Here is an 11,880-nt window from a genome sequence, read left to right on the forward strand (position 1 = left end):
TTAAACACTTCTACATTAATTTTTGTTCTAACAAAAGAGCATTTTAACTTTGGAACCACTTTGAATTCAGAAAAGCGTCGACTAAAGATGGCAAACCTCTAAAAGAAAAACAAAACAAAATGTTGGCCACGTTTCTGTCGGCACTCGCATTGTTGACATACCATCCGAGGAAGAGGAGGAGGAGGAGGAAGACACCACAATGGCAGATCTGATCACACACAGATAGTAAACAAATGAAACATCTAACAGAAAGTGCTGCTGTTCGGGGAAGGAAGAGCATGTCAGCGTCTGTGCGGGAAACGGAGAGACATTCAGAGCCAGGAGGGCGGGACGGGGAGAGAGAGAGAGAGAGAGAGACCTGAAGCTCAAAGTGAACAACAGACCTGAGATCAGCGGCATTCCGCTGCCTGCTGAGAGAGAAGCGACTGGGAGCTCTTTCCAGTGAGAGCACGACAGGGGTGAGTTAATATTTTATTTAAAAATTAACTCAATTAAATTTGCTGTTAAATATTTGCTACACTTGTTTGGGTTGGCTCCAGATGGGGCCCACAAAGCGCCAGCAGTCTTTATTCTGTCGTCACGTAGAACAAGATTAGCGTGGTGGCCAGGAATTACTGATGGAAATGTAAAAGTGGCATAAATAAAATCCAGAGTGACCAAGTTTGTCTTTCAAAAGCAGATCGACAGTGAATAATAATAATAATAATAGTCACTTGGCTGCACCGGTTTAAAATATTTTAAAAAGGACAAAAAGACAATAGTTGTGTAAATTTAACCTTTCTTGCTCTGAAAATGTGTCAAACTTTGACACACCTGAATATTATAACTATTGTGTGTCCTTAAGCATGTTTCATAGACTCCTTCAGTGCATGGCTGCCCAAAGGCATTAGAGGAACATTACGGCTGCTTCTATAGGATTTGTCTGAGCCCAAACTGGAAGTCTTTATAAGTCCATAACTGAGTCATAACCTTTGTCCCCCAGTGGCTGCTTATATGAAACATTAAACGTCATCCCTCCACTTTGAATCAGACAAATCTATAATTGTAAGAGGCTTTCAGTTCAGATGAGTCCGTTGGTCTGCTTCGATGTGCCAAATAACTTTGAACAAACGTGAAAACTTTGGGACTTTTCTGGCTTTACCAACCTCAAATCAAATTCCTTAAGTTGCATTTAACGTGTTTTTACTGACTGACCTACAGCCTTCGTGTGCAATTCCAGGTTTTTCATAAACACCCAAGAAGCATCATGGAGTTCTTCAAGGACTGCTGCAAGAATTTCTCTCAGAGGAACAAGCAGGAACCGGAGACCCAAGGTCAGTACCAGGTCCGCCATCTTGTTTTTAGCTGATTTCACATCTGACTGTTTGATTTGTTTTGTTTTCATTTTTCTAAGTGATCAAAATAAAGGCGCCTCCCAAGGAGATAATGGTGACAGGAGAGCTGCTGGATGAGAAGAGTAGGATCGAGAAAGCGGAAGATTACCTCATTTCCAAGCAGCCTCCGGGCGGCAGAGAGGTCCCGTTTGTCGTGCCCACCTTCAAGCCCACTTACGTTCAACCCCAGAGCCGCCAGTTCTCTGCTCTGCAGCCTGGGCTGCACAGTACGTATCGGCCTGTTTGTATCAGTCATTAGAGCTACTTATTAATTGTGTGATGCGAGAGGATGATGACACAAATACGGGTGGTGACTGGTTCTAGTCCCTTTACAGACCAGCTAATGATTCAGTGTCCAGGAACGAATCTGGACTTTTGATGTTTGTTTTGCTCTACATGTGCAATTGTAGAGCAAACCAAAGGTGAAACCAAAGGTGTGACGTTAAGGCAGTTGCTTGTTTCCACTGAAGTGTCCAACTTAATTAGTCCTAAATACCTTGAGCTATTTCCTGTGCTATAATTACAATAGCTATAATTGCCTGTAGAAATCTTTCACCTGGCATTACGAGTTTGTAATGTCGGGTATGACATCAGGTATTTTAATGTATAACTACATTAAATACTTTAATTATTGTTTAATTCAGTACATTAACAACCCGACCCTGTAGTCCCTCTGTTTCTGTTGTATGTGGAAAATAGCTAAATGTGTCTAGTTTTTTTAAATTTATTTTTATGTTTTTAGCTACAGCATCTAAAGTGAAGAATGTTGTTGTTAGCATGGCCTGGTAGCAACCCCAGCCTGTTTGGTGCCCAAAGCTAACAAATCCCCCACCCATTTTAATTTCATATGAAAAACTTGAAAAAAAACTAAATACTTTAAACACCCATATCCAACCATGAAATTAAAAGTATACAATACAAATACAAAAATAAATAAATTCTATTGAAAAATTACTACCTGTGGTGCATTCACTGATTGGAAAATTTATTTATTTATTTTGACGAGCAAATTTCTTTCTGCATCTTTACTTTTAATTGGGTGAATTTTGTTGTTAAAAAAGTTAAGGTGATGGTGTGTGACAGGTATTTTGAAAATCCTAATTAAAATCAGCTTAAACATGGCTGTAATTTCCTAATGTAGACATTGTAGCAATAAAACCTTAAGGTTACCTTAAACTAAAGGTTTAAGTTTAAGGACTGAGGCAGGCAAATTGATTAAATCAAAGCAAGACAGACTTCCAACATCTCTCCTCTGATTTGTAGGAAAATGTAAGAAGGCCCAATCTTGTCGCTAACTTCCTGTGAACCTTATTTGCCGCTGTGCCAGCACAACACGCTCCTCTACGCTCAGTGGACTTATTTTTCTCCAACTCTTTGTCCGCAGGCCCAGCCAGGTCCACGTATGCGGGGAGGAAAGCGGAACTGCTGGGCGCCAGTTTCTTCCCGTACAACTCGGAGTCCATCTTCCATCAGGGCAGCATGCCGGCGTACATCTCCCCCGGCCCCGCCCGGCGAGACGCGCTGAAGAGCAGCCCTCAAAGCCCAGGTAGCGCTCGGCCCGCACAGCGGTCCAAACGGATAAAACTTGAGCCTCCCTCTGAGGTCGGAGCCAAGAAAAGCAGCACCTCGTTATGTAATGTGTTGATTCACTCTTTAGGCTCTTTTATCAGTTTGTGGACACAACATCAAACCTTTTCACGCTTGTTACATCACACTGCTAGCAATAAGAGGAGTCATTAAAGGTTTAGCTTGCCGCTACTTATAATAAGTCAAAGATTAAATTAAGACATTGTGACCATTTTGAAATTATTTAATAATGTAACAGTGTAAATGTGTGTAATTCAGTTCATCACCGGTTCTGTATTGAAATCAAAGCAGCTTGATTGGTAATGGTTTCGTCCTCCAGGTCGGACTCTGAAGCCAGGCGTCCAGCGGCGCCTGAGCAGCTCCATGCTTGACCTGTCCAGCCCTCAGAGCCACATCCAGGTGAGACTGTTTGCTTTTAATCTAATCTCTTTTCACACCTTTGTTTTTTTCCTTACGTTCGTGTGGAACCAGACTAAATATAGTTGCAAAGTTTGCTCAGCTCCGTACTATAGCTAAATATCGCAAATAACTCTTATTATGTGGACAGAAGGGCAGATATGATTAGCCTCAATTTATAATAAATGTTTAAGATTTTTTTTTTAATTACATAAATATGCCTAAATTAGAAGAACAACAAAGGTGGAAAAGCAACACATGTTCAACTTGCAACTATTTTTCAAGTATTGTATGTAGCTAGACCAATTAGTTTAGCTTATTTAATGATCCCATTAGTCCCTACCATAGTAGAGACTATTCTTCCACAGACATTGTAATAAAATTACAATATTACAGCCATTACAAAAAAGACATCACAAAAAAACAAACCCAAACAAACATATAAAAATAAAAAAACCAAAGCACAAATCAATAACCACAACAATTTCAAAGAAACCTAAAGATGAGCAGAAGCAGCAATCATTCCTCCTGTGGTGTTCAAATTTTTTGCCATGAAGGAAATAATCTTTAAGTTGAAACCACAAAAAGACATTTTGATTCCCAAATCAAAATGTTTTTGGTTCCATTTGCTCCCATTATCTTGATGTCAGCACACGATATGTAGTATATTTTAGCCATAATTGTGCAGCGTATTGATGACTCTGGTTTCATTTCCATTAGACATATTTCACTTTCTAACTGTGTTTGGCCTCTTCAGCGAATTGACTCCACCTCCAGCACCGTCAGCAGCGCCTCCTCCATGATGAGCTCCATGGAAGGCAGCCTGGGTAACCATTTCATTCCTTTAGATCTGGTTCTCCTTTTTGGTTTGATCACTTAATAAATTCAGTCGAACTGCGTTTCTGAAGAAGACGTGGGATATTTTTGCAAACAAACCCAGCTTGACTTGGTCTGAAAAATTAAAATTCACCTAAAACTTCTCGGTAACCTTCTATGTGCTCTAAGACCAACGAGGTCTCACGGCTGGGTTTGGCAAATTCTGAATATTTTACAAATATTCACGTCGATTCTTAAATCCACATTTTACATCGCATCATACAAAAGAAGGAAACTTTGTATAAGACACGTTCCAAATAAGTTTTTCCATCTCAACTCTAATCAGCTCACATATCAAAACTGATAGAAAGCATCCCCACAGCATGATGCTGCCACCACCATGTAGCACAAGGGTGATGTTTCTGTTTCAGAGGCAATTTGACCTCATCTGACCTGTCAATGTGCTTTCTGCTAATTAGACGACTTCTGAAGACTTTTAAATTCGCACTTTTCAGATCTTTATTTAGTAGACATTTTGAAAACGATGCTTCATTTTTACTTTTGCTTCTGAGTTCTGTCCCACTTTAAAAAATCAACATTAAAATACATTATTTTTGCAGTAAAATAATAAAAAAATAAAAAAAAAATTTGAAACTTTGCACGCTTTCCCAAACATCCCTCCTATCCCCCACTTCACTGACTCAACCGCATCACGCTGAAGTGTCGTTCTTCTTGATTTCCAGAATCCATCGCTTTGTCGGGGGACGAGCAGGACCTGGGGAAGGTCTGTGTGCGGATACGATACCAGCAGGACGTGGAGCAGGTGTGGATCACCCTGGTTCAGGTACGGTTACGCTCAGCCCAGACCCGAGTGCCTCAGGTACTGAAGGCTCCACTGTTCTCCCCGCCAGCTTCCCTCAATGGAGCCTTTGTGTGTCCACAGTGAGGGTCTCTGTGTGCCGCCATCTGTGCTCCATCAAGTTTGGAGCAAAGGGTTGCTGCTGGTTTTTCTTTTCTAAGTTTAGATTGAAGTTTTTAAAAAAGCGACTCCACGGAAGCGGTCGCGCGCTTAAAACGCAATACTTGCTTTAAAAGCCTAATGCATAGTTGGGCACAAACTCCTGATCAAAACGGAGCCAAACAAAGATGAAAGGCACACCTGATTCCCACCTGTGATTGGGGCTTGACATTTTGTGGGAAACTTCTTCCTTTTTCCCCCCTCCTCTGAACATAATTGAACACTTATTGTGTTTCTAAGCACTTAAACCTGTTAATAAAGCTGCTGTTTTGTGTTGTCTGGCTCAGTGTTTGGACCTCGTCGTCTTCAATCCAGATGAAGAGCAGGAGGTTGGCTTCAAAGCAATCCTCACCGTCCCCAAACCCATCCAATTCAAGACCACAGTCAAAGAGTATGACCAGGTACTGACGCTACCGAACGCTAAACACTTGCATGAATACCAGCTTGATTGTTGCACATGTTTCATGTGCAACAATCATGGAAACATTCACTCCTTATTTTTTCCGATTGGTAAAGTTCCAACTACAAAAATCAGAGCATTTTTATTGGGATTTTATGAGATAAACCAAGACAAGCTAAGCTAAGTAAACTGAGAAGCAGCCAAGAGCCCAGTGGACACTGTGGAGGAAACCATTATAAAACAACCTTAGCATTTAAGCACTCAAATCTGGCATTTATGGAAGAGCACAAAGGAGAAACGATTTTTAAGAAAATCTGAAAATGAGTCCCGTTTTTCTGCAAATATGTGGGAAAAGAAGCACTGAGACACATCAACCTGGACATATCAGTCCTTCAGTGAGGTTTGGCGGTGGCAGTATCATACTGTGGGCTTGTTTTTCTTCAGCGAAGACAGAAACGCTGATCAGAGTTGGCAGGAAGACGGATCGAGCTAAACACATAGGAAAAAAAAAAACTCCAACAACTTAAGATCGAAAGTCTTCAACTAAATCCAGTTGAGACTTTAAAAAGGTGTTCGCCATCCAATCTGACTTTGAATTTCCAAAGAGCAGTGGGCAAAATTTTTACTTTCTAGGCGTGCAAAATTGGTAGAAACCTTCCTTAAAGCAGCGAACAGCGATTCTACAAAGTACAACTCCGATTGGGTCTGAGTAGTCATTTTATTTTCATTTTACAACCATGTAGAGCTGAAACGATTAATCATAATTAATTGATTATTGAAATAATCATTAACTAACTTAGTAATCGATTAATCGTTAACTGGAGTTTACAGACTCCAGGAAAAAAAGGCAGTTTGGTAAAAACTAAACATATTCAGTAAATAAGCAGTAAATAATCCAAAACTGTACAAAAAATATATTCAATTTGAACTTAGGATTAAAAAAAAAACACCTTCGTTTGTAAATAATAGCCAAAACTTCTCAAGTGACAGTTTTAGATTCACTCGGTTCAGATTTACCGTTATTGCATTTTATTCACTAACGTTTTTCTTTTTAAAAAAAGTGATTTAATTATTTATTTGCATCTTTCCGTATTTTCTAATATTGTATAAGAAAAAAGGCTTAAGTGCTTGTACGAAAAATCTGTAGACATTTTTCTACACGATTAATCGTCAGAATAATCGATTGCTACAATAATCGTTAGCTGCAGCCGTAGAACTATGCACTACTTTGTGTTGGTCTACTGCACACAGACCCAGCCTAACACATTAAATGTCGTGTTTGCAAAGCTGAAAAAAACTGGCAGAAGTTCAAGGTGTATAAATACTTTAGCAAGGCAGTGCGTGATGGAGCTACCTGTTCCAGAAGAGAGTAACTTTGCGTAACAGCCATCTTAAATGACTCACTTTTAACTTCTTGAGGCGACAGGATGATTTCTCACCTGCTCTGCTTTGCTTTCAGAATGTCGTCTTCATGGAGACTTTTGTGTTCACGCTGCGCCTGCAGCAGCTGCAGTGCAGCGCTTTGGTGCTGCGCCTGCAGACGCACATCCCCAGGAAACGCACGACGGCCGAGTGTGTCCTCTCCCTGCGCCAGCTCGGTTCCCAGGAGTCGGAGCACTGGCTTCACCTCAGACAGCCCTCCAAATCCACGGTATGGCGTCGCCGCTTTAGTGATGTTTTGGGGGTTTTTTAATGGTTTTTAATGTTAAAAAAATGTATAACTTCACTGCAAAAAAAAAAAAAACTAACTTACAAGCAACTTTTCGGCAAGATATGAGAGCTTGTTTTAAATCAATAATTTATTAATATTGATGAAGACATTCTAGTTCCACTGGTAGATTATTTCACTTATAACTGGTACCTTTTCATCAACATTAATGAATTATTGACTTAAAACAAACTCGTATTTCTTCCTAAAAAATGACTAATGTCAGTTTTATCTTTATGTACTTCAATATTTGTACTAGAAACTAAACTAGACTTGTTTTCCATCAATTACCAAGCGTTGACAAAATGCCCTCGTTCATTTTAAATGCTTTGACAGGGTAAGTAGTTGGTTTTTTGCTGGAAAAATGTTCTAGTAGCAAATATATTTTTGTCTGGTAAATGGTCGGAAAAGAAACGTAAAGAATAGAAATACCCAAGAGTTCTTCTTACAGCTTTTGTTCGAGCCGCACCAAACACAGACAGGCTGTGACTGTTTCTCCAGTGTGCTAGCACAAACAACGGGAAGCCGGTCGAGGTGGCTGCCTCGTCACAAACGAAACACAAAAAGGTTCATTTCGAAGGAAAATTGTGGTGCCGACTTTATAGGAGAGAAGAAGAAACCAGAGTTCAGACGCTGTAATTTGAAGGGATGAGAAGTAGGTCAAACCTGGAACCATTTCCCCAACAGAGAGCCGTTTCGCTGATAAATGGAGGCCCGTCTGGCCGGTGGCAGTTGTTTTTGTACTTAGGAGATCAGACGGTGACTCATCAGCGGGTCCTCAGCGGGATTCACTCTGCGAGGACCCGTCTGCCGGACACAAAAGAGAAAAATTGTTCAAATCACCGCCATTGTGGAAGCTTTTAGAGGCCACGGCTGATTGCTAAGCACAAAAACAGAGAAGAAAAGGAATAAGTAATGTTTTTGGTTACAAGAAATGTCTGTTTTATACGCTGGGAAGCCTTCTACATGTGTGATATTGAGTGAAGAATTTATCTTCATTTATTTATGTTTAGGAGTATTTTGAGTCATATTTTGAACACGATAAAGACGTCGGCTTTCTTTTATCTTTTTGCATATAGATTGGTCGCAAAGGATTTTATTTTTGAAAGCTGGCTGAGCACGTTTTTCAGATTCTGTTATGCACTTAATTTCTATTGCTCTGACATGTAAAGTCCCAATAAATACCTTGAAGTTTTTTTTTTTTTTTATAAAATGCGAAAAGTTTAAAGGGTGTAAAATAAACATGTTCCACCACATCTCACTACCGCTGAGGCGAGGAGCGGCCATTTTGGAACAAAAAAGTCTCGTGACTGGTCTTCGTGGTAAATCCCAAATCCGATTTCAGAAGGCGTTCCAGTTTATTCTTCCGACTGGGAACGTGAAATTTCGAAGTTCCGAGTACAACTAGAACGCAGTTATTAAAGGGCTAACTTAAACAAAAACCAAAAAAAAACAACAAAAAAAACAAAGTGTGAAATAATCAATGTAACTTTATTTATGTGGGTTAAAGCACAGCCAACTGAAACATGCCAGTAAAAGCCTGTCAAGAAATGAGTCGTGTGCTTGTACAGGCGTTTCACTCCGAGCTACACCTCAGCACCCTCTTTCAGCCAGTCAGCGGACGCATCCAGGTCAAGATCCTCGCAGCCCAAAACTTCCCACCGTCTTCCTCTCCCCTCTCCCAGGGTAAGCGCACCTGCATTTTCAAATAGTCATTAACTGAAATGATCAACGAGGGGATTGATGTTCAGCTGTTTCTGTCGCCTCCTCCAAAGTGTTTTTCGTCAAAGCCGAGATGCACCAGTTAGGCCAGCTGGAAATTAAGAAGAAGACCCGAGCGCTGAAGGCGTCCGGCGGTGAGTGTCGCTGGGAGGAGACGTTTCACTTCCTGTTGGCGTCGCTGGAGCACCCCTGCTCGCTGTCGCTGAGGCTCTACAGCCGCAGCTCCGTCAGGAGGAAACAGTGTCTTGGACAGGTAAGCCTTGAAGGCTGTGTAAATATGTAATTTCCTCAACTCGTGACGTCCTTTAAACTTTTTATTGTGAGGTTGGGCGTTGACATTACTGCCAGTATGGCTTAGCAGCTTTTTTTTTTTTTTTGTATGTTGCTGCTTGTAGATTCTTTAATTTTCCCCGTGTAAAGTGTTTAGCTTGTTGCTTTATGTCTTTGCTCGGTGATGGTCGTGGGGTAGACTGTCAGAATAAGAGCCTGTGTTTGATCTGAAACAGTGATTAAGCTAGTGGTAGGCGTCTTTAACATTTTCATTCATTTTGTCACATTACTACCCCAAATTTCCATGTATTCTATTGATATATTGCCAGGAGAAAAAGAAAAAAAATTAAATGCATCTGGTTTTGTCTTGAACTGATGAATTGACCCTCTTCTCTCTGTTTGGTTTCAGGTTCAGCTGGGCTTCGACAGTCCTCTGCCAGACGCCGTGGAGCAGTGGAAGGACATGATGGCTCACCCAGAGAAAGTGGTGACAGCCTGGCATCGGCTGAGTCCTCCCTAAACCCGCCGTCCCCCTCCGGCTGTGAGAGTTTCACTTTTAAAAACGGCAGACGCCCAGCTCCTGTGGTTGGTTGCTCCTCCGGTCCACCGCCGCCGTACCCTGAGCCGTCTGCTTACAGCCCAGACTCCACGCCGCAGGGTGACGATCCTGGAAGAGAGTCGAGATGTTCGGCGAAATTCTGTAGATAGAGGATTCGCACAAAGTTTTAGAAGATGGGGAAGAGGGGGGGGCGAAGGAGAGACATTTCTGGAAAAAGGAAGCTATCTTTTTTTTCTTTGTAGGTCAGCTCACTGCTTCTGGTGAAAACTTTGCTGCGGTTCACTTAGATCTGTGTTTACAAAAGTCTTCAATTTCTATTAGTTGGCTGCTGAAGATCTGCATTTTTTTACTGCTCAGTGAAGTTTGAAGTATTTAGAACAATTTTTACTTGTTGGTCTTTTTTTGTTTTTGAGAGAGAGCCAAGCTAATCAAAGCTCAGAGCCTGAAAGAAACGAAGAGGAAATATACGGAAGCCTGAACAACCCAAGTTTTAAAAGTCAGAAAGATGTGCACTTTAATTCGCAAGGCACTTTTGACATTTGGGGCAGTGGCATTTGCAGTGCCTTGAGAAAGTTTTCACACCACCTGCCCATATTTTGTCACTACATAACTATCTTCAGTGTATTTTGATGAGCTACTATTGGATATGTTGTCATTTTTTAGGTGAACCTAATAAATGTTTCCTCGCAGCTTTGCTGTCCATGAGGTAAGCATCCCCACAGCATCATGCTGCCACCACCATGTTTCACCATGGGGATGCTTTTTGAATCTAGGTTGATTTGCAAGGGATTTTTATGAAGGAAAGTGGGCTTAGTGCACATTTCAGATGTAATCATGCATCTCATTGTGTTGCTCCGTCACGTAAAGTCCTAATAAAATACGTTGTTGTGATGTGACAGAATGTAAAGTGTGTGAAAACTTTCACGTGGCAGTGTAGATTTTTGTTTTTCTTGCCTGTCAGTGAAAGCTTAGAGTCCATTCTCGGTTGTTGAGACGACGGCTACCATCTCTGAAGCTGATGTCGTGTGTTTTTTTGTTGTTTTGTCCTTATAAGGCACTTTATCTTCTTGTATTTATCGTAGTTATTTTTAAAATGTAGGGATTTGTTCAGAAATGTGAAGTGTAATCACTGAACCAGTTCACTTGGTTGATTAAAAATGTGATGTGAAGAAATGCAAAACAACCTCAAGTCTCTTTAAGATTTTTACAACCGTGGCAAACTTGAGAATCTGTAACTTACGAAGGGCTTCAGAAAACGTTTGTCTTGCACAACTCTGGTTTGTCAGCTGAAACAGGAATGTTCCCTGTTCAGTCCAATAAAGCTTTTGGACTGACTGCTTTGTTCCGTGTAACCAGCTGTGGACTCGCAAACACACACACACACACACACACACACACACGCACCCTGAGAACAATAAGCCTGTAGACTCTGGAAAGCGAGTCCTCCGGCTGTTTGCGTGTGACCAGGACAACCGGGCGCCCCACGTGGGGCCGACCTGCGTCAGTGGCCTCCGTATCCTGGTGTGGCAAAACACCGTCTTTATTTGAAAAAAAAAACCAATAATGTTTGATTAATGGTTAATGTAACACAGAAGGAATACCAGACACGCCTTAAGATGTGTACAGAAGGCTGTTATATCGGAGAGTTATGTTTGACTCTCACTCAAGAAGGCGCTTGTCCGTATCGAAGCAGTCAGTGTGAGTTTTTTTTAGGGGCAATTGCCTGCTCTGTGTGTTCAACAGATTCTTTTGGGTGCTTGCCAGCTAGAGTCTGCAGCTTATTCCCGTTTCCTCAACTGGGAAATGGAAAACTGTAAAAGGGAGGAGGAATGTTCTGGAAACCTCCTGGTGATTTTCATCAAATTGAGCTTTAGTAGACCAGATGAGAGTCCCAAAACTGTTGGAGGGACATAAAATAATACAGTAAAAGTGACTTGAGCAGCAAGAAATAATAAGATTCAACGTTTTTGATCTCTCCATGATCTTTGACTGTTAAAATAAACCAAACTGTGTCTGATATAATAACAAGCA

The 11,880-nt window shown here is 41.1% G+C and overlaps 1 protein-coding gene across 3 annotated transcripts; it reads left to right on the forward strand.

The window, feature by feature from the left end:
• Positions 1-337: 337 nt before the first annotated feature.
• tc2n (tandem C2 domains, nuclear) lies at positions 338-11,184 on the forward strand. Of its 3 annotated transcripts, XR_001422454.1 has the most exons (13): positions 339-458; positions 1,220-1,313; positions 1,394-1,600; positions 2,758-2,919; positions 3,280-3,359; positions 4,114-4,183; positions 4,916-5,016; positions 5,478-5,591; positions 7,050-7,241; positions 8,870-8,984; positions 9,074-9,273; positions 9,700-9,967; positions 10,032-11,184. XR_001422454.1 is itself a non-coding variant. In XM_015019440.1 (12 exons), the coding sequence occupies exons 2-12, from the start codon at positions 1,247-1,249 to the stop codon at positions 9,808-9,810; spliced, it is 1,419 nt and encodes a 472-aa protein (XP_014874926.1). In that variant the 5' UTR covers positions 338-458; positions 1,201-1,246; the 3' UTR covers positions 9,811-11,184. The 3 variants fall into 3 exon arrangements, 2 of the variants coding, with proteins under 2 accessions (XP_014874926.1, XP_014874925.1); XM_015019440.1 differs by having other exon boundaries at positions 338-458; positions 1,201-1,313; positions 9,700-11,184; XM_015019439.1 differs by having other exon boundaries at positions 9,700-11,184.
• Positions 11,185-11,880: the final 696 nt, after the last annotated feature.

Source organism: Poecilia latipinna, unplaced genomic scaffold (genome assembly GCF_001443285.1).
Source record: "Poecilia latipinna isolate Pla-1442-1.1 unplaced genomic scaffold, P_latipinna-1.0 Scaffold2433, whole genome shotgun sequence".
In the NCBI taxonomy this organism is placed as follows: domain Eukaryota; kingdom Metazoa; phylum Chordata; class Actinopteri; order Cyprinodontiformes; family Poeciliidae; genus Poecilia; species Poecilia latipinna.

Excerpts from the sequence above, each read along its gene's own strand:
- tc2n (XM_015019440.1), top strand. The coding sequence starts at position 1,247 with ATGGAGTTCTTCAAGGACTGCTGCAAGAATTTCTCTCAGAGGAACAAG. Across the intron at positions 3,360-4,113 it reads GCCCTCAGAGCCACATCCAG|CGAATTGACTCCACCTCCAG; the intron begins GTGAGACTGTTT and ends TGGCCTCTTCAG. Across the intron at positions 5,017-5,477 it reads TGTGGATCACCCTGGTTCAG|TGTTTGGACCTCGTCGTCTT; the intron begins GTACGGTTACGC and ends TGTCTGGCTCAG.